This window comes from Merops nubicus, unplaced genomic scaffold (genome assembly GCF_000691845.1).
Source record: "Merops nubicus isolate BGI_N331 unplaced genomic scaffold, ASM69184v1 scaffold2912, whole genome shotgun sequence".
In the NCBI taxonomy this organism is placed as follows: Eukaryota; Metazoa; Chordata; class Aves; order Coraciiformes; family Meropidae; genus Merops; species Merops nubicus.
The window spans coordinates 16,589-43,424 of NW_008595428.1; the positions used below are offsets into that span (position 1 = coordinate 16,589).

The 26,836-nt window shown below is 44.6% G+C and overlaps 1 protein-coding gene across 1 annotated transcript; it reads right to left on the reverse strand.

Moving 5' to 3' along the window:
• Positions 1-1,010: 1,010 nt before the first annotated feature.
• LOC103768872 (engulfment and cell motility protein 1-like) lies at positions 1,011-26,220 on the reverse strand. The gene is made up of 6 exons (XM_008936033.1): positions 26,057-26,220; positions 20,720-20,832; positions 14,463-14,570; positions 10,428-10,510; positions 5,762-5,839; positions 1,011-1,264 (listed from the first exon to the last, which is right to left on the reverse strand). Exons 1-6 carry the CDS (start codon positions 26,215-26,217, stop codon positions 1,064-1,066), a joined length of 744 nt encoding a protein of 247 aa, XP_008934281.1. The 5' UTR covers positions 26,218-26,220; the 3' UTR covers positions 1,011-1,063.
• Positions 26,221-26,836: the final 616 nt, after the last annotated feature.

Sequence of the window (26,836 nt, forward strand, 5' to 3'; positions counted from 1 at the left end):
CAACTCAAGATTTTTATTCAACAGTGAAGTTGTCCCCCCAAAAGTACTCACAATGAAATTAGTTTTCATTAAATATATTTTTTTTGGCAAAATAAAATTAAAAAAAAAAAAAAAAGAACTTAGAACCCGTACAAAAAAAAAAAAACCAAACCCCAAAATCCCTCTTGAATTTCTGACACTGTAGCGATGACCCCAACGTAAACCTGGATGTTTGGCAGCTGCAGTTTGTGGAAATTGCTGTTGAGCTTTGGAGCAAGGGAAGGAAAAACCACCAAGAAGCCAATTTGAGAGGCAACTGAGGCTTTGGGAACGCTACGGGGATGGGACAGGCCAGTGGCCTCCTAGGGAGTGTGTGGGAGTGAGCTGCTAGTGAGGGCTGGGGGGAGGAGGAGTGAGGAGCTGCTGAGGATGGTACAGCCAAAACCTCCATTCTGGGAGCCAAGGGGCTGGGTGAGTGCTGGTGGCCAGAGCTGAGGTGACCAGTGGGGAGAATAATGGGCAGGGATGGATGGTGCAAGCACTGGGGAGAAGTTTAATGATTTTTCCTCATCTCGTCAGGTTGTGAGCAGACTCTTGGGAGTGAGTGCCTGGGGAGATGTTCTGCTTACAGCAGCTGCTTCTGCTCCCTACCTCCCTCCTGCTTCCAGTTAAAGCCTCTGCCCTGCCAAGTGGGTTTCACAGGCATGCAGTCAGGGAACATCATCCTTCAGTTAAGAATGTCTATTCCAGTATTAAAAATGTAAAAAAAGTCCTGGGGAGGGTGCTGCTTAGTGGCAGTCTTTGCCTAACCTGAGGCCAACCACCTCCAATGACAAGTTAATTAAAGCAATGTGGATTTGGATGAGCAATGGGGAAGATGGGAAGGGGGGAAGGAAGGGATGTGGGGAACCAGGAGGAATGCAAAGGTTTCTACACCCCTCCCCAAAGCCAAGATCCAAGGTGCACAAGTGGGTTGCTTTCTTTTTTTCCCTCACGCTCTTCTGTTTTTTTGTTGTTGTTGTTTATTTTTCATCTCTCTCCAGTTATAACATTTCCAGTTTTGAAGCCAGGTCGGGTGGCAGCCTCAGTTACAGTCATACACGAAGTCGTAGTTGCTGGGCTCCTTTGGGATGGGTGGGGGAGCATCTGGGATCTGGATGTTCTCCAGGTCCAGGAGGCGAAGCTTGATCTCCATGCTGAGCAGAGTGTCCAGGTCGTTCCTGGTGAGGTCACTCAACATGTCCTTCCCCAGGAGGGCGTTCAGCCCGTCGGTCCACACACAGTACTGCACAGGGGGAAAAAAAAAACACAGAAATTACCATTCATGGACTTTTTGTGGGCAAATTTCTTGCCTGGCCTGGTCCTCTACGGTTATTGCTCCCACAGGGACTTCGAGACCTAAAAGGAGATGGATTCATTTTGTTTGCTAGCATCATGGAGAAGGTATGTTCCACCAAGCTGGTCAGAAGTGGAAAAATAATGCCCTAAAACTGGGAAGAAATGGGAGTGTTGGGAGGGATTTCTTCACTGGGAGGGGTTTCTTCACTGGTTGGGCACTGGGATGGGCTGCCCAGGGAGGGGGTGGCGTCACCATCCCTGGAGGTGTCCAAAAAATGAGTAGATGGAGCACTTGAGGCTATGGTCTAGTGGTTAGGGAGATGTTGGGAGGAAGGTTGGACTTGATGGTCCTAGAGGTCCTTTCCAACCATGGTGATTCTATGATTCTATTCAGTTGTTTGCTCTCTCCTCCAAACTTCTCGTTGAATATTCTTCAGTAGTTATGGCAGAAAGAACAATACTTAGGACAATGAACCTCTGGAGAGATCTTCTCCCTTTTTCTTTCTCCTTCCTCAGTACTTCACAGGAAAAGCTGGACTATCTTACACTAAACTCCAAATTCCAAGACAGCTAAGCTGGGTGAACTGCATCCCACCCACAATCCTCAACTCTTTGTGGAAGAGACCCTGTACTGACTACCCAGCTTTATCTTGGGTTTCCTTCCAGCAGATGAGGTGGTTATCAACTGACCCACACAAAGACAGGCTCTCACTTACCTATCTCTGCCTACTTCATCACTATTTTACACCAAAGAACATCCTGTGAGAAGGACAAGAGTCCACTGGTGCCGTGTCCTCTGTGAAAATTAAATGCCAAGCTACCTAAATGCTGAACCAGCCTCTCAAACCTCTTCCTTACTGTTAGCTCTTTCCTACCAGGACAAGTCATCTTCCCCAACAGCTGACAGCTTGTGATAAACACGGGTTGAAAAACCATTTTAATAAGCAACAAACCCAAGAGATTGGTGCTGGAGTCAACTTCTGTCAAGTCAGTCGCTTCCATTTTATTGCTACAAGCCATTTATTCAATAATGGACAGAAGTACTCAAATGCTATCAGCTAAACATAAAGATTTCAGTGATGAACTTCCGTCCTAGTTTGCAGGAGAAAATGAAATCAACCCTAACTGCATTTTTATCTCCCAAATACTTCTGCTAGATTTCATGCCAGAAAAAAAAAATGGATTTTAAATTTAGCTGACCATTTGCTACGTGATGCTGCCAAGTTTAAAGATAGCCACGGTTGACTTCATCCTACAGCAGAAATGAGGGTTATTTTTAAGGAAGGGAGAGAAAACCCCCTCTTGGGGGTCTGTCTTCATCCAGAAAAAGGGGCTATTTTAAAAATAGGAGGGTTAATGCACTTCAGCATCCGAAGTGAAATCCATTTCAGTCAGGAAGGAGACAGAGGCAGAGCTAAGATGTCACCCAGGGTGTTGGAAAACCAAGCTGCAGCTTTAAAATGAGATTAGATGTATCCAAGAGACTTTAGGGTTCAGGTTGTCCTGCTAGCAAGCACTAAATAAACCCCTCAGCCTGCCAAAGTGTGCCCCTGAAGGCTTCTAAAGCATGTAGTTTTGGTGGAGCACATGCAGAACACCAGAATTCATCTATCCTAGAAATGCCATTAGTTTTAAACACATCTCTTTATTTTTTTTTTAATGATCCATTTGAAATCTTGCCTTGGGAGAGTTCTCCCAGAGTTGACTCTGAGGAGAGGAGCAGAAAGGCAAAAGGCTCTGAGCATCCCTCCCCCCCAAATGCAGCCCCTGACACCGATGGTCCATCACCTGCTCAGCGAGTCCAGCCAAGGCCTCCTCCTGGGAGGAAACCCAGCCAGGCAGCAAGCAGAGCTGCAGGTCTCTCCTCTTCCACACAGAGCTCATCTGGGGCCCACAAACCCCAAGTTCAGATGAGTGCAACAGCCTGGAAAAGGGCCTTCCTCTCTCATCTCCATATTGGCAAGTGCATCAAATTAAACCCCTGTACAGTTTGAGCAGGGAGAAATCCTAATGAGATGGTGGATAAACAGAGGCATTCATTCAGCAGCTTTTTTTTTGTCAACTTTTTAGCATGTAAACCAGACTAAGAGCCACTGAAAAATTAATTTTGTACAGATTCATTTTCATAAAACTCCAATGAAGCCTAATTATAGCTTCCCTCATCAGTTTCTCTGTCAAAAATCCAGGGTAAGATTTATCCACCTTTTTGCTGTGTAGCTGAAACCAGCTATTAGGATTCAACTGAAAACCAAACACAATGGAGGGATCTCTCAGTGCTCAATCCTCTGGCTAGCCATGAGCCCCAACGGATGGCTAAGGGTACTGCCAAAATTTGCTGTGCCACAGTGAGGGCCAAATTTCAAGGATATTGCTTCCAGAATGAGTTTTGATTAAAAAAAATACCTTGGGAGTCAAGTCAGTGGAACCAGATGGTCAGAAAGGTTGTGCAGGCTCCATCCACCTGGGTGCAGCCCTAAGCAAGCTGGGCTGAGCTCACTGCTGACCTGCTTTGAGCAGGAGGTCAAACTGGGGACACATCCAAGGTCCCTTCCAACCCAAATCACCCTATGACCCTAATTCCATTTTTGTTTTTAGGACACAATTCCCACCTTTAAACTTCACAGTACGATCACGAAGACTGCAGAAGTACTTGAAAAAAAAACTCAACCCTTCTAAATCTGACCTGAAATTGTCATGTACCAATATCATTGCTGGTGCTTCAAGCTTTCCAGATCTTGAGATGTCAGCTCCCAAGTCTCTCCTGAGCTGACAAGGCTGCTAAAATAGCACTTCTATTGATAAGCACCCCTGTTACTTTGATGAAGAGTCATCACCTTCATGACATGCTCCTTGCCTTTCCTTCTGAGTGCCTCCTCTGAGCACTCCTACTTTCTGCTTTAATTACATCTTGCTCTTCTGCCCACTGTGGAAAAGCACAGAGGCAGTGAGATGTCCTTTGGGAAACATCCACTTGGGAACTCTCAAGTAGCAGCAAAGACTGCTGCCTCTGCCTGGGGTATTTTTTGGAAGCTAATTTTGTTTCAAGGCAGCTGCACAAGATCAAAAAGAGAAATAAAGATAATAGGTGTGTTAACACAATTGTGAGCAATTGAGTCATCCAGTTGGTGGGGTTGGAAGAGACTTCTGGAGATCATCTCATCCAACCCCTCTGCTCCAGCAGGTCACCCACAGCAGGGTGCCCAGAGTCATGTCCAGGAGGCTTTGGAATCTCTCCAGAGAAGAAGACTCCACAATCTCTCTGGGCAGCTGCTCCAGGCTCTGGCACCCTCACAGGAAAGAAGTTTCTCCTCCTGCTCAGGTGGAACCTCCTGGGTTCCAGTTTCTGCCCATTGTCCTGTCACTGGGCACCACTGACAAGAGTCTGGCCCCATCCTCTTGACTCCCACCCTTTAGATGTTGTCAGATCCCCTCTTGGCCTCCTCTTCTCCAGGCTAAACAACAAACGAACACGCTTGAAAATGCCACTCAAATATTAATCCCCAGGAAAACCCAAACGTGCATAACTTCATCTCTCCAAAATTAACATTTAGTTGAAGGTTTTAATCCAGAACTGCAAATGCTGAGGCTGTGTAACTAAACACACTTCACTGCTAATGCAATTTCCTGCACTTGAGTAGCACTGCAGTAGAACACAGCATTTCTTCTGCATTTCATCCTCTTAACACCCTGCCCTGAACTGAGACCAAGAATGACACCACTCAATAAATGTGCCAATGGAGCAGCAGTGCTCATTGCTTCACAAATGAGAAGGGAAAACTGTATTCCTTCTTGGTTTTTTTTCATCTAGTGCCTCCTGCTAAATGTTTATTTGGAAATTCTTTGAGAGGAAGGCATCCAATAATTAGCTAAATTAGCTAATTAGCTCTGGCTGAAACTGAGTCCAAACAATGGTGTAACCTCCCCTGATCATGGTGGCATCAGCACGCTGAGCTGAGGCTGAGCAGTGATTCTTGAAGGGCTTGCACAGATCTTTGGTGTCTAACTAAGGTCCACTGCAGTGAACACACAGCAAAAATCCCCCAGGGTAGCTCAGAGCAGGAGAAACCTTCACTACACAAGGAAGAGGCAAGCAAGGTCTGTGGAAACTGTGAGGTCTGCCCAAGCTCCCTTCTTTCTCTTAGTTATGGTTTGTATTTCAGTAGAGCTTAGAAATGCTGATGTGGAACTTGGACCCCCCTGTGCTCTGTGATGTCCAAATACAAAGCATGTTCCTTCTGTGCTGCAGGATATGCAGGGAAACTGCAGAAGGTCTTGTTCCCACACTGATTCCTCTGCTTTCAGTTTGTTGTGAGACCTGACACAGGGTTGGATGGACCTGCACTCTGCACCAGCATGACCACTGATATGCTCTTATAAGCTGGCTGCTGCCATAAAGCAACTAAGAGGGATCAAAAGAAGTTTCTGTCCTCTGAATTTGACTTACCTCATGCTTGTCTGGAGCAATGAAATTCAGCTGGCCACTGGAGTCATACAATATAGAGAAAGCAAGCTCTAGCACCTCCTGGAACAAGACAAGGAAGAGACATTAATGCACCACAGATGCTTCAGACAAAACAAACTCCACCCCACCAGCTCTGACTGTGGATCACTCAGTCCTGGATGACTTTAATAGTTGAGTTTAAATTTGAGCCAGGCAACAGGGAGGACTAAAATCCAACCTAATGGGCAACAGGACACTTGCAACAAACTCTTTGTGAAGACCCACAGATTAAACTTGCAAAGTTCTGCAAGGTTTGATTCCCTGGATCAAAAAGTCTTGCCAGGACAGTTAATATATTTAATGTTCTTTTCACTGCTGGAAAGCTGTTAAATTATTCATGAGATTTCTGTCATTTTGTTTCTACCTGAACCAGAATCAGCAGCCTCAGTCAGACTGAACTATCTGGGTTAGACTCCAATGACTTTCAGGATAGGAAAAAACAACCATCTTTTTTCCCCTCAGCATTGAAGCTGGAATTTCAAAGGTGCCAAAATGACTTCATGAAGGACTGACCTTGCCTAAAAGTCACCTGGACCTCCTGGGCACCCTGTTCTGGGTGACCCTGCTGGAGCAGGGGGGTTGGATGGGATGTTCTCCAGAGGTCCCTTCCAAACCTACCATGCTGGGATTCTGTGATCACTGCAAGTGCTGTTACAAGGACTTTACAACCTGTAAGGTGGCTGATCCAGAGAGAATAACTCTGTGGAAAAAAGATGTGGCTACAGAGGAGACTGCTGACTCCAAACTAGGACCTGTATCATATGTCCTGTTCTTTTTGCCTCTTGGCTTCCTGCATTTGCTGATTCCCAGCTGACAACAGCCCCTGCACTGCCAGAGGTGATGAGAGATGTGGCTTCTTCCATTTGCCACACGAGGCTTTGAAGTGGAGGAAATGACTTTGGGGATTGCAGCATATACACTGGTCTAGATTGCTACCCCTGGTCTGAATCAGACAGAGCTCTTTGGACTTCATTTGGGCCATAAAAAATGACCTGAGGGCTGGAACACCTCTCCTGTGAAGAAAGGCTGAGAGAGTTTGGGTTGTTCAGCCTGGAGAAGGCTCCAGGGAGACTTTCTTGAGCCTTTTAGTACTTCAAAGAGGCCTATGAGAAAGCTGGGGACAATCTTTTTAGCAGGGCCTGTTGCAACAGGACAAGGATGATGGTTTTAAATTAGGAGAGGGAGATTTAGACCAGAGAGAAGGAAGAAACTTTTTACAACAAGGGTGCTGAGCCCCTGGCCCAGGTTGCCCAGAGAGGTGGTCGCTGCCCCATCCCTGGAACCATCCCAGGTGAGGTTGGATGGGGCTCTGAGCACCCTGCTCTAGCTGCAGATGTCCCTGCTCCCTGCAGGGGGGTTGGACTAGTTGACTTCAAAGGTTCCTTCTAGCCCAAATCAGTCAATGTTTCTATCTGAACCATTTTCTGATTCGACGATTTTTCATCGTGCGTGATTAAAAGCAAGAGCCTGAATCATAAATCTTGCAAGCCTTAGGGATAATCTTGGATGATCAGAGATCATGCTTCTCATGGGAAATGCTCTTGGTTTCCTTGAGTTTAGTTATCAGGTCCAACTCACCGTATTGCCAGGCCACAGGAGACAAGCCTGTGCTAATTCCCCACGGAAGCTCCAGATGCTAATAGTGCTGGCACACTCAGGAAACAAATGGCTCACAGCTCATGGAGCCTTATTTTTTTGTGTGTGTTTTAGGCATGTCTCTCAGCCACACCTTATTAAGAGTGATGTTTCTCATTAGAGAAACAAATCTCCCTCTGCCCACACAAACCTGGCACTATCTCCTCACGGGGTGTTATAAATTACTGACACAACACGCCGAGGCGTGCAGCTGAGCTTGGGAAACAAAATGTAGCCTGGCAAAAAAGGGCTTCTCCTGCTCTGCTGTCATGTTCCTGCATTTCATCAAGGTCACCAACCACCCCATAGGCCTGGCCCCTGAGTATCTGTCCTTTGAGGAGTTACAAAGGGTTGAAGTTTTTGTTCAGCTGGAAGAAATGAAAAAGGGAGAAAATCCCTCCCTGAAAGAAGAATAAGCCAGGAAAACACATGTTTGGTCATTCCCAAGCAGGCAGAGAATGAGAAAGAGTTAAATTTAGGGCTTTTTTCAGCTCCTCATCCTTCCCTCCTTGCTTTGCCTTCCTCCTTCCCCCTCCTCAATCTGCTGAACTCACTCCTAACTCTTTCTGCTCTTGTACATTTGAGACCTCTGCCCTTCCCTAGATGCTTGTTGAAGTGACTGGGCCCCACCATGTCCCTCTAAACAAGGACTTTAAAATTAAACCTTATTTAAAACCACAAGGAAAACGAACAACGGATTCAGGTCTGGTCTTATCAGGTTGTTCCAGCTCCATATGCACACAAATTCTAATTCAGTTCAACTCTTATTTATTTCTAAATGGTCCCACTAGAAAGATAATGACCATGTGGTGGCAAATGAAGAGATGCTGAAGCCTTTGTTATGGGCATTCTGGCAATTCCAGCTATGTTCACAGAGCTGGCATTCTGCCATTCAATTTTCTCCTCTGCCAATGAATAAGCATCAAGGTGGTCGTTATATATGTACAGGGAAGAGGAGGAGGAGGAATAAAGAGGAGGAAAAGGCCTCTGAAAAGATCTATCACCAACTGTGAAGTTTCAGGAAGGAAAAGGTTTCATACACCAAACAGCCACGTTAAGTGCTGCCTCTGGCTGTTTTTTGGTCATTTTTACACAGTTCTTAAAATTTTTCATTCCATTGTCCACGTTAACGTGGTACTCTGCAAAAAATTTTATTCTTCTGATGTCAGTTAAACAGTTGTAAGATTATTTGATTAGGATGACAGCTAATTTCACAACTTCTCTGATCGCCAGGGGAGGAAGCAAGGAATTGAGGAAGAAAAACCCCTCAAACCCCTGCACCATACCAGAAATAGTGAAACCTTCACAATTATGGAACATTGCAGCCATGCTCCCCACCAGCTCCTGAGCTTCACATTCTCAGCCAGAAGTTTTATGCCAGTCCAAAGCCACCAGAGGAAACGGAGCGATGCTGACAGCTGAAAGACTGCTCTGCAGCATTGCCATTTAGCATTAAACACATTAACTGCTCCATAAAGATGACACATTTCCATCTCTGCCACCTACTGCTTTCCTTTTTCCCATCTCTCCTTTTTGTGTGGACATCGGAGGGCTAAGACAAGGAAGCACTAAAAATGCTTTATATGCACCATATAAATGCCCCAGCCAAGCGCTGCTGAGGGTTCAGCTGCAACATGAGGTAGGAGTTGTGAGCCATCTATGGTGTGCATGTGTGTGTGAGTGCCTTGATTCAGGAAATCAGGAAGGAAAAAACCTCCTGGGATTTTTTTTTTATCCTTGCTTGGCTTTACTTTTTAATTTCCAGCCGTGTAAAGCCAATGCTGAAAGGAGATGAAGGTCTCCTGATAGACTTCAAGCAGCTCGTGGGTGTAAAAAGCAGATGCAAAGGACACTCAGGATGCTCTCTGTAGAGTTAAGGAAAGAAGAGTTGCAGCTCTGAAGCTGCCACAGTTGTGTGGTGGAGTTTTGACAGTGCTGTTTCATCTTCTGTGGTGCTACCAGAACTGTTTTTGCCAGAATTTATCAGAACACGAAATGCAGGCATTTTATTTTTAAAGTGTTGAAGCAGGAACTCTCAACTTCACTGTTTTGTCCTTCAAAACCTCATTCTTGTTGGATCCAAAATTTCTCCATTTTGGATAACTAGAAATTTGGATTCAAACCCTCTGATCTGGTTCCAGCCCCCAGCAGGTGGTTCTAGGTCAGAGTGAGGAGCATCAGTCTCTCTCCTTCTCATAAGGTCAGACAGCACAACCTGAGAGAGAACTTATGAACATTCCTCATGAAGTGTGGTCTGAAGACCTTCACCAGAGATGTCAGACTTTTGCTAGTAACTCAATTTCTTCTTGCTGTGGTGGCAATTCTTGTTAACAAAAACTTGGCAAGATTCTGGCCCTGGACCACCTGAGTTCAGTTTACAGCTCTTGAACTGAAACCCTGACAGGCAGCATAAATGGAATTTTAGCTGACCACTGTCTCCTACACATTTTTTTTTCCCCCAAATGCACTGCTGAACACACCTCACTAATTACCCAGTATTTACCTCACCTCTTTTGGTTGGCAGTTGTTTTTCTACCTGTCTGGACCTGAAGGGATCCTCAACTGGACGTTAATTGCAATTTTGGCACGTGTCAGTGCTCACTGAATGGGAGAATACAGCTGGAACAAACTAGTTATTTATCAGAGACTATACAGCAGGAGGTACCAACTAGTCTGCTCTGTAGCAGCACCCAAAACTGCTTTGCTTCAGGGGTAGAAGACATCACCCCTCAAATCCATCCTCACGTGCTCTGGGCATCTCATGATGCACATCTGCCAAGAAATCTGAGCAGAGGAGGGGAGGTTGTCCCAATAATTAAACTCAGATGGTCTGAGGTGGAAACCAAGGGGGGGGTGTACACACAGAAAGGTGGCAGGCTGGGAGGCAAAATCTCCAGTGTCACTTCAGGGAAGGGGGAGTTGGTGAGCTTTGGATTCTGCAGGGTGCATCTTTGTACCAATTTGAGGAGCCTACCTTGTTTTGTTTCAGAGCTCCTTTCTCCTTCATGTGAGGGCAGTCCTTCCCCGTCACAACAGCTTTTATATCTGCCACTGGCACTGCATGGAAAAGAAACAAAAGCAAAAACCAGAAAATTACTTATAAACAAGATGTGTAAAAGCTACAGAGGCTGAAAGGAGGCGAGACTAATGTGTGGAAATTGCTGCCCTCCTCTCCCACTTCCAGCCTGCTGCTGTAAGAAAGAAAAGTGGAAGAAAACAACTAAAATAACTGAGTTTGGACAAAATTTCAGGCATCTGGATAAAAATCTGAGCGTGCTTTTTCTTGCCTGTTGAGACTATTTTGGGTAAGAGTGCTTCATGTAGATATGGACCTGTGTCTGGACAGTTTTTATGTGTACTTCTATATCTAGAAAACAATCATGTTATTTCCTGCCTCACTAATGTAATATGCCTGCCCTGTTGTTGCTCTTTCCTAGGCATCCAGGTGAAGCTCTGCTGGAGAGAAGATACTTGGCAAGGTGGACCTGACCTCACTCGATGCTGTTGCCCTTCTATTAACACCTGCATGAAGTTTTCAAACAGTTTTTCCTTTCACTCCCACCAGCAATTCAGTTGCTTTCCAGTACTAACAGCAATACAGACCATTAAGGCTTAGAATGACCCTTTCCAATTGCTTTAAAATGTGGAATGAACAGAAATCATTGGGGTAAAAAGGGTAAGGAAAAAAAAAATCCTGGAAGCTGCTGCCACTCAAGATTCATTCACAGACTGAGGTCACTAAAAGGTAGAGATAAATTTCTCTGAGTTTCAAGTGGAAGTCAATTTGCCAATGGTAATTACATTATGGAGAATCTATATGCTCCACAATACAATATTGGTCAGTGAGTGACAGCTTCTACAATTTATAAATTATCCCTGTGGCTGCAGGAGAGCCTCCTATATAGAGAACAGCATAATAATATGAAAATCTGTTAGTGCCCAGTTCTTTACAAGCCCTGATGGAAATACTGGAGAGGAGAAATGCATTTTCTCTTACCCTGGGCACTGCAGCACTGTGTATTTTATTACAGATGACCTCAGCACTATGGTCAAAAGGAAAATGTGGGATATAATAGACATTTTTAAAGGACTTTCATTTTTTTTGCATAGAAAATGGAAATAAATGGAAGCTGTTTGGCCCTTCGTTACTCAACCTCTCCTGTCTTTAGTCTCAGCATTTCCTGCTGTGGCCCTGCTGACTTTTTAGGTCTCTGACACTACCCTATTTTTTGGTCAAGAAAATAGATTATTTTTAAAAAAGAGTGAGCTAGGACAAACTGGGAAGTAGAGGAGATATTTGAGTGCAACTATAGAATCACAGAATGGTTTGGGTTGGAAGGGACCTTTGAAGGTCATCTAGTCCAACCCCCCTGCAGTCAGCAGGGACATCTTCAACAGCATCAGACAGCTCAGAAAGGTATTCTTAAGAAGAAAGGGTTCCTGCCATTTGCTGAGGATGCCCAGAAAAACAATTTCTCTGTTTGCACAAGGCAGACTGTTCTCAATCTAGATCTCTGAACCAGGAAGGCTTCTCTCCAGGATTCACCCCCCGTGAGCTGTGTGATCTGGAATGCAGCTCCTAGGGGGGATCACAGAATAATGTGACATCCTGACCTTTGTTTATCTGGCACGTGGCTTATTCCTTGCTTTGAAAAACCAGACTGGATTTCCAAAAGAGAATAGACTTCAGATGGTATCAGAAGCTGACTACAAGATGCTGGAGGGCGTGAGGATGGATGTGATGCCCTCACAACAGATAAAGCCCTGAGGAAGAGGGCAGCTGTCTTCTGTCCCAGCTGGAGTCTGCCCAGCTTGCTGCCTCTGCCAGCCTGAAGAAAGGGGTGACATGCATAGAAGTGAAAAGGTTAAGCCCTCCCTCCCCCCCATTTATTTCTGGAGATAAGACATTTGTTAGTCAGGCTTGGCAAGGGGTACATAAAATGCCTTGTGCTGCTTCTCTTGATCTTCCATTTCCTTACCCACCTATTCTCTTTCAGCTCCCAAATGCTGACAATCTGGTCCTCATATTCAGACCCTGACAGTTCAGAATTCCATGTGAGTCTATCCAAAGATGACCAGAATATTTCTGGAAAATGTTCTGCAAGATTCCCCAGCCAGTTTTGTCCGATATATTTTGAACAACAGTGTCACTTTATAATCTCAGATCTCTCAACATGCTCAGCTCTGTTTAATTAAACTCTAATGGGGGTGGCACTGTGGTAATTCTCGTGTCCTTCACAGCCTGAAAAGCTGAGGTGTGGATGAAATAACTGTGTCTTTCTCCAGCTGCATCAGTAACTGCTCTGCCAGCAGGCATGCACTGGGAACGTGGGTCTGGCCCCTTCTGTCCCCGTGGGATCCTGACATTGCCAGGCAGGCTCAAGAGCCTAGGGAAAATGCAGATGCAAGATGAAGCCTGCAGGTAGGGTCAGGGGTTTGAGAGTGGAAGCAAACAAATCTGGGAACTGCTGGGCTCTTAACTGTGCCTGCAGCTCAGATGTGACCTTCATCCTCCTCCTGTCATTCTGATGCCACTGTAACATTCAAGGGCTATTTCTCTGAGCCTTGGCCAGAAAAAACAGCCTTTTCCAGTGCCAATGCAGCAACGTGAGCCCCTGTCCTACATCCTGCCAAGACTGCAGTGAGAGCATGAAGCATCCTTGAGGCCATCTGTAAGGCAATGGAAAGAAGGGAACGTGACTGCAGACTGCCAGGGCTCCAGCATCACACAGGCTCCTCCTCTTTAAAAAACGTCCTCTGTCCCTCCCTGGCTCCATCTGGGAGAACCTTGAAATTTTCAGAAGGTGCTGCCTGGAGACAGGTTGGGGGAGAAGAAAAGAGAAATGATTCTTTGTTCTACCAATACACAGCAAAGTTTAAATCACTGGTTTTCTCCCTTCTCAATTTTCAGGCTGGAAAAACTTTGGAAAAATGAGTCTTTCTGGCATTCCATGAAGGAAGTGGAGCCACCAACTCAAATACTTGTACAAAGCTAACTTGGTAATGCCAAGAATGGCATTTATTATTTATGGAGCTCCAGAAAAGAACAAAAAGAAATGATTCTTTACTCAATGCTAGATTGCTCAAAGTCACTTTCTGGTGACAGAACTACACTGGTCATTATTTCTATATCATAAAAAACATGCCTTGGATTGCAGGATAAACCTCTACAACTCACGTTGAAGGATGAAGGAGGCATCATCCTGTATGATTTTTCTGAAGGGCTCCAAAATTAATTTTTTCCATAAAAAAAATCCTAATAAATCCCCTGGTAGGAGCTGTCACAGAGACATGTCCCCTCCCAGTTGGGTAGACAGTAATGGTGAGGTCCTCTCAACCCTGTTCACAGCACTATGTCCTCTTTAAGTCCTCTCCTCACAATAATGAGAAAGACCTCTACCTGCCACAGGTTTCTTCTCCAGTCACTACACTGTTTGCCACAGGAGAAACTTCTGTCTCCACGGACAGGAAGAGCTCCTGAACATGCCCAAGTGTTTTTATTTGACATCTACACTCAGATGAGCAATGAAAATGAACCATGTTCCTCACCATGAAAGGCATGACATTTCTGAGCTGGATGGAAGGATAAATTCATTGGAAAGCTGAGCTCAGTCCTCAGACACACTTGCCAAAGCCAGGAGAGCAGGAGGAAATCTCCTCTGCTCTTTATCTCCATATCTGTTGATAATGTCCTGTGTGACAAAACCTGCTACAAGTTATAAAGAGGAAGCAGGATCAAAGAAGCAAAAGTAGCAGAGTCTTGGTGCAGGACTTACATTTATCTTGCAGGGAATCATGAGGGACTTCTCCCTGGGGACTTTCTTCCAAGTCTCCGTAGTGCAAGACCTTGTGCACTTGCCAGAGCCAGGAGAGCAGGAGGAAATCTCTGCTCTTTATCTCCATCAGCAGAGCTGTTGATAATGTCCTGTGTGACAAAACCTGCTACAAGTTATAAAGAGGAAGCAGGATCAAAGAAGCAAAAGTAGCAGAGTCTTGATGCAGGACTTACATTTATCTTGCAGGGAATCATGAGGGACTTCTCCCTGGGGACTTTCTTCCAAGTCGCCGTAGTGCAAGACCTTGTGATTAGGTGAAAGTCGACAATACCAAAATTTGTCTGTTAAAATAAACACATGAAACAAGGTCATTAGCATGTCCTCATCAGCTTTATCCACACCAAAGGAGACCAACGAGGCACTGCTGGGAAGGACTGTCTTTTTTTTTCTTGCAGAAGGAGGAATCTGTGAGGTTTATGGCAACTAGGGCAGGGACTTTGCTCAGTAATTTTATTTGATTAAATGAAGCTGGCATTAATCTACTATTTTTTTTATTGACTTAGTCACTGGCTCCAAAAATAAATACTAGCAAGAAACTACTGACTTAGTTTTATGTGGTATTATATAGCCTCATGGACAGAAGACTGGCAAAGTAACCACTGCTTTGAGTGGAGAACTTTAATGTACCCATAAAAGCTCCACTTTTAGCACCCACTGTGTGAAAATTAAGCCTTGCCAGCTGTCCTGTGTGGGACACCCAAAAACTGATACATTTGAAATATCCCATACTTTAGGAAAATGATGACTCATTTCTTTTTATAGACAGGGGAGAACACCCTCATATTTATGGAGGAACTGGACATAAACAGGCAAAGATTTAAAAAGCAAATGTTAAGTCCCTTGTCCTGCAGATCACTCAGCACTTTGCATGGTCACGAGGAGAGGTGACACCATGGAGTCACACCAGTTGGCATTTTAGCCCTTCCTAGGAGATGTACATTTCCACCTCCTGCCAACTCCTGCTTCGTGGGATGTAATTCCCCTCAACAATATCTGTTAAAATCCTCTCCCACGAAGAACATCACCTCTGCAGAGCTGGGCCACCACATTGCCTGGGGTGGTGCTTGCCAATTCCCTTTCTGAAATGCCAAGAACGAGGTCACCCTTCCTTGTCAGAGCACTTTCTATTTAATAAATACATCCCATAACGTTAAGCTGTCAAAAAAAACCCACAATCTTGTTACATCCAAGCTGTAAATCTCCACAAGCTCACAGCAAGGCTAGGTATTAAAGTGCCAGGGGGAACAGAGGGCTCCTCTGGCATCAGTGCTGGCAGTGCTGATGCCCAACATGCTTCAAAGAGCTTCCTGAGCGTGCAGCCCCCTCTGTAGAAAGGTTTCCAAAGACTTTATAAACTGCTGGCCAAGGCTCAAAACAGCCATGGGGGAGATTCTGGTTTCCTACTTCACAGGCATGCACAGTCCTGAAGGATTCATGGTAGAGAGCCTGAGATTCTGGTTTTGGGATGCACACAAAAAGAGGTGCTGAAGTAGAAGCAGCCCTGGACTGTAGGCAGCACGTTGCATGGAGCCCAGAGGAAAGCCCCACTGGCAAAGCTTCTGCAAGGACTTGAGACTGGAGTGAGCAGGAGCCCTCCTGCAGTAGCCTCCTATCTGAAGAGCATACACACAGTCAACTCGTTTGGATGTCTCAGGAGGATGTGTGTGAAACTTCTCTAGATTTGTGCCTTTTGCAAGGAATTCTACCAGCAGAACCATTATCAAACCTTGATGCTTGATAAAAACACCCCGTGGAATCTCGTGGCTGACCACCATGCCCCTTGTCTACCTCAAGAAAAGCCTCTGGTAACTACAGCAGGAGGCTTTCATGTCTAGCTGGAGGCTTTCACATCTAGCTTTAACTGTCACCTCATTGTTTATCAGGCTGTACAAAGGAATACACCTTTCCAACTCTAAGATTAAAACAGTATTTTTTTTTTCCTAATAAAAGCCAACTTGGCCTCACTATCATCTCAGTGACCTGGCCAGGAGGATGGTGTTAACTCAAAAACAAAAATACAGCTAATTCCTTTCAGTTTAGCACAAATGGGGCTGGTGCTGTTACTGAGTTTTGGAGAAGTTTGGCTCTTCAGCCTCCTAGGGGGTTGGAGAGTTTTGGTAACCGTGGTCCTGCTCCAATACCAGAAGAGGGAAAACCCCCTCAGTGCAGATGTCTCCACTGTTAGGAAGGGTGGTTTTATGGGAAGACACTAGCTCTGAATGCTCATGGAGCCTTTTACAGCAATTCCCCATAACCCAAGGTTAATTAAAGCACTAACAGCCACAGAGTGTAGCTTGAAGCACGTCTGCCTTGATTCTCCTGTGGGCTCACTAACAACTGCCACCGTGCCACAGCCTTGCTGTCAAGGGAGAAAACCCTTAAATGAAACCTCTAAATGGAACTAACGAGGTTCCCTCAGCCACTAAAGGACTGCAGCAGCCAGGCTGAGGAGGCCACCACCACGTCGTGATGGGAAACATCCCTTGCTTCTACAGCCACCTCAGCCTTAAGAGCTGGGGTGGCTTTTTTCAGCTCTACATGACATTAGAGTTTATCACATCCCACCAAGGTGAGATCTTAGTGCCTTGGAGAGGGACAGGTTTAAATAGAATGCATGTTGGTTTATTGTCATCCAGGGACTGAACACAATTTTATTGGAAAAGTAGTGTTTGTTTTGGTTTTAGGCCCTGTTTTAAGAATTAGCCCCCAAAACTTAAGTCCTTTGAGCTACAACTCTTTATTTTGCATCCAGTGTTGCTACATCTGCCTCTGTAAAACTCTGTAGGAAGGGAAATCTCCAACCACAGTCCCTAGAGATGATTTTTGGACACTACATCATCTATACTTTCCTATTAGTCCTTCCATCTTTTAGCCCACTGCTCCCTGATGCAACCAAATTAAAGTGCTAGAGATTCTTCCTTGGGCAACTGAAGTTTTGGGTTCAGAGGAAGTTTTCCTCGTGGATTTCGTGAGAGATGTCCCTGCTTCTTGTAGGGAGGTTGGACTAGATGGCCTTGAGAGGTCCCTCCCAACCCAAACCACTCCATGGCTGTATGATTTGGTGACAGGAAAACACACTTTTAAATACATCACTGAAAACACAGGTATTTGTGGGGGTTTGAGCTATGTGTATGTGGACTCACCCTCTTTCTTTCACTGTGTTACCTGTCTCTAATACAGCTGTAGTGACACCTTGTCACTCTAACTGGTCTTAAGTGCCTAGATGAAAGCCAGCAAGCCCTGAAGATCCCTGGTGAATACCTGACCTGTGGCAATACCTGAGGCATATTTGGTTAACAGGTTCCTCACAGCAAGTCGTGCACTCACAGAATATCATTTTTAATGGGCCTATGGAGTAGCAAAGAGGCTTGGCAGAAAAAAAGACAAAGTGTGGCCTTGTTCAGATGTGTGAGTTACTTATCCTAGCAAGAGATGGGAAACCTGTCTTCATTTTTTGTTTTAATTTAAGCTTTCTCTTTTCCAGTGACTTCCCTGCTGCCTTGTGTTTTTAATTTAATGCTGTGTATCACCAGGTTTTACCTCCTCTTCCAAAAATCACTGCTAAAGAAACCTCACCTTTGGCTGCAAAACCACTTCAATAACATGCATTTTCTCTATAATTTTTATAAAGCTGAAAGGGGAATTTATTTCTAAGAGTGCACCCAGCAACATAAACCACAAATGTACTGGATGACAGCATCAGAAGTAGCTATTATACTCAATAAAATGCCTTTATCTGCTGCTTAGCTCTACTGGAAATAATAACTTCTGGGGTTGCAAAGAGCTTTGCAGGCTTCTGCTTTAGTCCTCTCCCCTTTCTTTTAGGAATGAACTAAGGAAGGAGAAAGGTCTATCTGTCAGTTGATGGCCATGGTCAAGGAACAAAGTGGGGATTTGCAGAACTTCATGATCTGCTGCTGAACAATGACCAGGAGGGCAGGCTGGATTTTGCTGTTTCGTTTCCAACTGATTAAAAATGCTTAATAAAGACAGGAGTGAGTGCAGCAGTTCTCCTGTGAAACCTTGCAATGGAAAGGCCACGTGTCCTGTGAAAGTGTTAAGGATCCTGCTGGGACAACAATGGTATTTCTGAATCTTAGCTTCAGAGAGGTCCTGCTGAGATGATAATCCTGTGCTGAACCACAAAAGGCAGAGATCTGACTATAGACACCTCACAGCTTGATCTTCAGCATCCTCCCAATCCCACCTGTTGGATTGGAGGTTTTCCAATGCCAAGCATAGATGGAAGTGTTTCACCTCTTCTCAAAAGGCTGTTAGAGGCTGTAAACTCCCTGCTCATTATTTTGTAAGTCAATTTTTTCAGCTTACTGTGCCTAACCATGTGTGCCCTACCACATGTTCAAACAACAGCTTTAACAGAAGTTTGCTCTGGAGTCTTTATCATGGGATAATGCCTGTTAATTATTTTTTAAATGAGCAATTTAATGCTTTCAGCTTCTGCTGTGTAGGGCACGTTCAGGTTCCTCTTGCACAATCTGTAGCTTTGTGACATTTCTTCCAGGATTGTCTCAAGGGAAACAAAAAGAATCATAGGGAAGGTAAAAGAAGCAGGATACATGATAAAGAAAACATCTGCTTGATCTTAATACTCCCACCAGTAGGTTGCCACATCATGGGCAAATGGTGATGCCTCATGGCACTCCTCATTTCTCTTCCAGCTCCCTATCAGCCTGGATGGACCATGGCCTTTTGAGGACCTTGGTCATGCTCTGTGGCAAGAGACACATGTACCTGGAGATGGGTTGGGGGAGAGGAGATGGGGAGGTGGGGAAAGGCTAACAGATGACATATGGAGGAATTTGGGACTTGTACTGATGTTTAATATGACTACCTAAACCTCTGCTCCTCCATCCACTACCTCTCCTAGTTCTTGACATCAGGACAACCCTGATCTTAACAGCTTGCTCTGCTTAGGGTACAGGAGACCCTGAAGAAGAAAGGCCAATTTCAAGAGAGCTGCTTCTGCTTTGTGCCAGCTGCCACTACTATTTGGACCACGTCAGGCACTCTACATCCTAAAAAAGGACCCCAGCTCAATCTGATGGCTGATATGCTAACCAGACTTGTGTTTATAAACCATACTTTGCTGCTTCATTAGATCTTCCTGAGTTCAGTCTTGGTGGCCTCATGCATCACCATCTCCTGTAATGGCTGTGCCTTCTCCTGCCCTCCCAGGAGGATAATTCCACTCCTGATTCAGGGAATGCAGGGAGGCTGACATAAAGCACACACACCTCTTCAGGGCATGCAGAAACACGCCTTCTAAAGGGGCATGTAGCTCACAAAACCAGAGAAAATCAAGTTCTTATATGTTTGTTATATTTGCTTCCAAAGAAACGTGAACTTTTTTGGCCCAGTATAAATCTGACATCAAAGCAATTACTTTGGTGGCCTCTGCAATGCACTCCAAGGCACAAAACACAGCAACCTTCTCAATTGTGGACCAAAGATCATTTTGATTCTTTTTTAATACAGTTTTTGTAAAACTTTGACTCCACTCATATAAATAGAACCCATTTATACCCTTAAGGCTTTCGACCCTATAAATCATGAACTAACAACAGTTTAAGAGAAAATAAACTGTCTTCCTCTTGGAGATCTGCCAACAGAACGTTAGCCACCAACCCTGCTCCATCCTTAGAACTTCAGTCATTGGGATTAAAGCTGTGAGAGGAATAAAATAAACACCCCTCACGACTGATAGCCAAACCAAACTGTGTAAATTATCTGCTGAATTTACACCACGTCCCTGTTGTTTTGTCCAGAGTTTTGTCCCTCTTTCTTTGAGGGGAAAAGAACCATAGAGTTTGTACCCAATGAGCTGTAAACCCAGCTCTGGACAATGACTTATTGAATTGGGAAAATAATCTTTTGTCAACCCAGCATTCATCTGAAGGTACACAAATTACTGATCTAAGTGCTTTTTAAAAGTGTATTTCAACACCATAATACATTTAATGTATTGGAGAATATGAGACAAAGCCCAAGGACAGGCAGCACTAGAGGGAGGGGTGCAGAATGAGCTCAGCCCCTATCTAAAGGTGGGCCAAGGCTGAGAGATTTGATTCCAGCTACACCAAGTTCCATGTACTATTCCTGCAGAGGCAGAGGTTTTGTTCTGAGATGGACACAAAGCCTGGGAAGAAAACAAAACACTCAGTTCAGAGTGCAAGGCTGCTGCTTGAGATTCCTGTCCAATGCTGGACTTGTTCCAGAGGAGCCGTGGGATGAAGCCAAAACCAGTTCCAGGGAAACACAGGAAATCCTGCAACAGCTGTAACCAGGAGATGCTTTCAGATGGCTCCTGGAGACAGCACTATGAGCAAGGATGCCAGTAGAAGCAGTAACCCCATCTCAGCATCTAGAGCACAGTGCCATAAGAAGGCAGGCTGGGCAGCCTGAGCTGTACCTTGCCGACGTCGACTGTTGAGCTTCCTAAAGCAGGTGCCCTCCACAAGGCGATTGAGACGTTGCTGCTTGATCAGTTCTAAGATCTCAGGCTGAATCTTCTCTTTCAGTTCCCTTGGGAAGAAAGTAAACACTTGTCAAACACGACCAAAAACCCATCCTCTTTCCTCTAAGAGAGGGTCTCACGAGATGTTTCTGCGAGGAGTTTGAAGGGGACAACAGTCACAGACAGGCCTGGGTCAGAATCTAGTCTGCTCCAGCAAAAAAAACCCCTTTTTCTTAGAATAAAACATGAGTCAGGGTATCTCTGCTGCAGCCATCTCCCTGCTATGACATCACTGCATGAGTCAGGCAAATCACTTATTTGTTTCTTACTGTATTCATCTAAAAATAACATTTTCTAATGCATCAACAAGGGTTTTCTACAGCAAAGGAGGCTCTTTCATCATAGGAGCACTTAAGCACAAAGAAGTGTGAAGCTCATTTGAGGGTCTGTCACCTTTTGTTGCACGATCCTCTGCTGATATTCTTTACTAGCACAATTATTTAGGACACCAGAATGAGGTTAAAACATATTTTGAAACAAGTATGAAAAACAGCAAGCGATGCCAATGAGCCAAAATTGTGAGAGCTAGATGTTTGTTCTTAATTCCATGCCATCCAATTAATTCATCATTATTAGAATTTTATGGAAGACTAGGGATCAAGGATCAAACTTTACTCTTGCCCAGGAGTGCAGAAACCCACAGTGCAGTTAGAAATAACACTGCATATTCTTCAGAAATCAATTTTCTACCTCACACTTTGGTAAGAGTTCAACGTGTCAAGAACTAGGCAGAAAACATATGCACATCATATTTCAAAGTTTGATTTCATACAGCATCACAGGGATTCACAGATGTCTGAATTCATCACTTATATCCTCACTTAGATTCATTAAGAATACATAAAAGACAGGTTTAAACATCAACTCGACAGCAATCCCAGTAAGATTAAAAAAAAAAACAGCTGAATGTGGAGGATTTATAAAATATGAACTTTGTCAGGCCCATAATTCTGCATTGCTGTGCAGATTAGGCAAATACCAAAAACCATTCTGTCTGGCAGTACGTTCCAGCAATCACCATCAAAAGGCAGCAAAGCTGTGGTAGCCAACAGAGAACAACATCTTCTCTCTTCTTCAAAGCTTCAGGAGCCCAGTTTCTTAAGGAAGAAATGTTTCAGAGGGAGGGTGGTGAAACCCTGGCCCAGGTTGCCCAGGGAGGGGGTGGTAGAAGCCCCATCCCTGGAACCACTCCAGGTCAGCTTGGTTGGACCCACCTGATTTAGTTGCAGATGTTCCTTTAAAGGTCCCTTCCAATCCAAACCATTCTGTGTTACTATGATTTAAAGAAAAATTCCCTCTTTCCCCAGGTAGTAAGAGAATGGTTGGAGTTCTTGATGCATAACCCACTGCATATTTACAAGCTGTGAAAATCTAGCTGGTCAAAAGCCCAGGAAGCACAGTAACTATAGAAACAGGCCACCTTTTGGAAATGTATTATTAGTCCTTTAGGATAATTTTCAAGCACTCTTGTCTTCTCATTGGAAATTAAGATATGAATATGCTGAATGGTTAAATACTGTGATTAAAAGAATTTTGTGCTTGAATAACTGCTTTAACTGAGCTGATGAGCTTCCCCATTCCTCAGATAAAAGCTGGAAGCAGGGGCTGAAGAGAACAGGGTGGATCACTCAGCAACCCAGGCTGCAGACTAAACCTCCAGCTGGATGGATTTCAAGCATTCAAGGCTGGCATAAACATCAGTGAGATATCTAGGTAGTTAAATTCAGAAATGAGATGGTTGGCATGAACCAAGTGTTGAAGATATCAGAACATCAAGTTTGTAAAACACTTGCAAAAAAAAAACACAAAAAATGAGTCTGGCATCCTACCCATTAACATCAATTTGCTCACAGTATTCCCTCTTCTGTCCCCTAAAGCCCCACAAACCAGAGGAAGAGAAGGATATTTAACTAGTCCAAAAATAAACAGGTAATGGTCTCTGAAATACTTCACTAAGGGAGAATTTCCATGGGAGGAAGGAAGGAAGGGACACCTTCCACCTCTTTGCTGATGTGCTGGAGTCCCTCTACACATGGGCATGTATTCCTTCTCACAACCATGAAGCTCAGAGGTAACACTCTGCAGTTTTACAGTCCCCATACTTGGACACGTGAAGCTTGAGGATCCAACTCATTAGTTCACAGAGAAACAGTCTTCAGTGACACACCACAGGTCCATCCATCCCTTGCCATGGTCACCTCCACTTACTGTCCTCAGCAGCTCATGCTAACACACAATTTACTCTGACTTGTAAGGTTTTCAGCTGGTTTTTGTACCATGACTCCACCGTCTGAAGACAGGAGGGTTAGAAGAACAATCTCTGTACAAGAAACAGGTCCTCCTGCTTCATTTTAAAATCAAACAGGAACAATGAGCTAAAGGGAGATCAAAAAAATGCAAATAGGCTTTGTGAAAAATTTAGTCACTGTCCTTTGGATGACACTGGCTTAGCAGTTTGTGCCTTGCAAAGAGACAGAACAAATTTGGGAAGTCTAAGGAGACAGCAGCTTTAAAAATTGCTACTGGTTTCCTGCTGTGTTCCTGTCATGTAAGAATAGCAAAAGTTAGTGGGCTGGGAAGACAGAAGGGTTGAGGGAGCCACAGGGTAATAAATATGAGTGCTCATTTTCTGATCTCACTGGTCTCAGCACTACAGTCAACACTGACATCACTGACTTGCCTTCCAAATTGTCAGCAAATCTGAAAACCACTAGAAATGGTTTTTAAATTCTTCCAGTGGTACCAGTTCTTCTTTGGCACCAGTTATACCTGCCCAGTTCATGGTTAGGAGTCTTGTTTTCCTTCCAGGATGGGGCATATTACAGACATTTAAAGCATTACAACAGAAGTGTAATCCCAGAACTGCTTTTCCTGTGTTTTGTCCTTTTAATCATTCTGGCTTGTAGCTGAGCCCTCTCCTAATTACTTCATGCACTCAGAGCAGGCATCAGTGATTTTTTCTAACACTGCAGAGAAACCTCTGAGATAAAAAGCTGAGAAGCACCCACATCCCTCCATTTCCCTCTAGGTTGCCAGTTTTCACAGAGATGTTACTTAGATTTGGGTCTCCAGCTGCCATTGACTCTCCTTTAACCAGCCAGCCTTGGACATCAGACCTTTATCCTTTATTAACTGATATCTGTTGCCATTTAATGAATCAAGGACATCTCCAGTCCTCTACAGGCTCACAGGATTCCCAAGAGACCTTCTTCCACAACCCTTCCACAGGTACCAGTCGTTTTTGTTATGGAATGGCAGTTTCAATGATCAGTAAGGATCCCAGAATCACTGATCCTGTTCTGAAGGATTTTTTAGTTTCCCTCCTCAAAAGCTGAAACTGAAAACACTTCACCTCACACAACACATATAAAAGAAACAACTAAGCCTTACAAAACAAGGTTCTTGTAGTGAGGAGGATCTAAGGCAACATTTTCCAGCTTACATTCAAATCCAGCTTAGCTGAAAGCTCTCTCATCTGTCAGCTTGAGACCTCAACATTTCAGTGCTTCACACAATGAACAGCAGAAGAAAGACTCACTCATGTTCAAGGCAAGAAAACCCATCATCTGATTGCCACATTCTCATGCAGCATTAACCAAGGGCTGCTGACTTCACCTCTTTTGGAGGATCTGCAAGGCTTTGAACATCTCCAGCCCAGCCCTGATTGCTCTCTTCACTCACAGTCTCTTTTCCCTACAATGGGGCCATGATTCTGTACTTCCATCAATGGTGCCATCTAGGCAGTTTGAGAGAGGGCAGAGCAGGGAATCAAATCAAAGGGGGAAATGAAAGAACTGTTCCTTTTCACAGTGGAGAAGCGATCATGGATGCAATCAAAATGCAAATGCAGGCAGTTAAATCTCTGCCAACGTGGCTGTGATTGCTTAAACACCTTATTGATTCTCTTAGCCCATACAGCCTTTAGGCTTAGCCTTTGTCCTCAATCTGAAACCAGCCTCTGAGAACACTTCAGTTGCTTTTAACTATTTGTCTTGGTTGTTTCACTCCTTCCACGCTGGGGGAGGAGACTCTGCAGGGTGGCAGCAACCACCTGAAGGAATGAAGAACTTGCAGAGGGCACTGGCCAGTTTCATGAGGCTGGGGGGTGGTGGGGCAGGACAATATCAACAGCTGACTCATGGGGAAAACAGGAAGCTTTGGTGACCAGCTCAGCAGTACTGAGCAGCTCTGAACCACTCAGCATTGCAGGGGATTGGCAGGGGATTTCTGAGCAGTGTAATGATGCAAAACTGACTGGAACCATTTGTAGCTTTTTAATTGATGCATTATGATGAGTGACACGAGTCCTAATTGGACATTAGGTCCTATCTCCTAATACATTGAAAACATAAAAGAAAACATTCCCCCTTTGATCCACGTTGGTATGATTAAAATTTAAGTGTGTAATTCTACTTAGCTCATGCTTCCACTGTTGCCCTGCTGCCCTTGGAGAAACGTGTCCCCAGAGCTTGTACTTAGATATCTGCATCCTTTAGAAACAAATCAAAATGAACATCCTGCTTCTGAATCCTGTAATGCTCTGGTCCAAACCCTTCTCTATACCTTTGCCTTGAAAAGGAGATTTGGAAAATCACGAGTCATTCCACTTGGAATTCCACTTTCCCAACATTTCAGCTGATGCTTCTGGAGTCCTCACCACCTCTCTGCTATCTCAAAAGGTTCCTGCTATTCTCAGCACATCATTTGTGCCATCAGTTCAGTCCCAAGCCCAGACTTGGTCCAGAGCCAAGAACAGCCTCTGTTTGTCACAGAACAGAACAAAGGGTATTCTGAGAAATGGGAAGGAGCAGTGGTGGCAATATTAGCAAGTGAGACCTTGCAGTAAACAACAAGGAAATGAGAATCCTCTGGGTAGCTGCCAGGAGGGTACCATTTACAAAGCAGTAACTGCTTGTTATTCACACCAGAGATAATGCCATGAACACAGACAAGTCAAAAACAGCACTCTTCTCTGGAGCCAGTGTGTGTTGGCTCCTCTTCTTCTGGGCTTCTCCCCATCTCGCTCAGAGAAGTGACATTTGGAATTTTTAAAGGTCCTTGGACAGAAAATAAAGTTGGGGTGTTTGTGGGGTTTGTTTTCTTTTTTAAAAAAGCCACTACCAGCTCCCTGGACACCTTTCCTCCTTGGGTTCCCCCCAGGACAGCTCCCAAATGTCATTCAGGTTTGTTAATCCTTTCATGCCAAAGAAAAAAAGAGTAGAAAGTACTTACAGAATGGGACGAGACTGGAAATCCTCCTGGTTCATTCTCTCAGACTGGCGTATTTTCAGTATTTCTGTGTAACTGAGGTTCTGAAGTTTGCTCTTGAACTGATCCAGAGAGCTAGGCTTGGTAGTGAGAGCTCTCATTATCTGTTCTTTCACTACCTGCATCACCTGCAGTTGACAAGGAAAGCAAAAGAAAACCCGTGTTACAGCTTCTGGGGGTTTGTTTCAAACCTTATTCTGGGTCTCAGGAAGGTGTCTGGGTACAGCAGATGATTAGTGCTACCAACAACTGCTGGCTACAGGATTTTTGTGTCCTGTTGTGTCCATGGTTTGTGTGCCCACAGCAGCAGCAGCAGCAGCAGCCTGGCTCCTCTGTCTGCTCAGCTGGGGTGATGCTCCCATCCTGGGCACACAGACACCACATCTACACATGCTTTAAACCCCTCCAGGGATGGGGACTCCACCACTGCCCTGGGCAGCCTGGGACGGGGCTTGACAACCCTTTCAGGGAAGAATTTTTTCCTAATATCCAACCTGAACCCCTCCTGAGACTCAGAATGTCACGTGGATGTTTTCCTGGATGATTTGCTCTAGCTGGCCCTGCTTGAATAAGGGCAGCTGGACAGGATGACCTCCAGAGGTCCTTTCCAACCCAGCCATGCTGTGATTCTGTGAGAGCCTCAAGGCTGCAGGCACATTACGGCCAATACACAGTGAGAGAATTTGCTAAAGGAGATCATTAGTCAGGGGAGAGAGAGATCAATTTGCCAAGGATATTACAGGA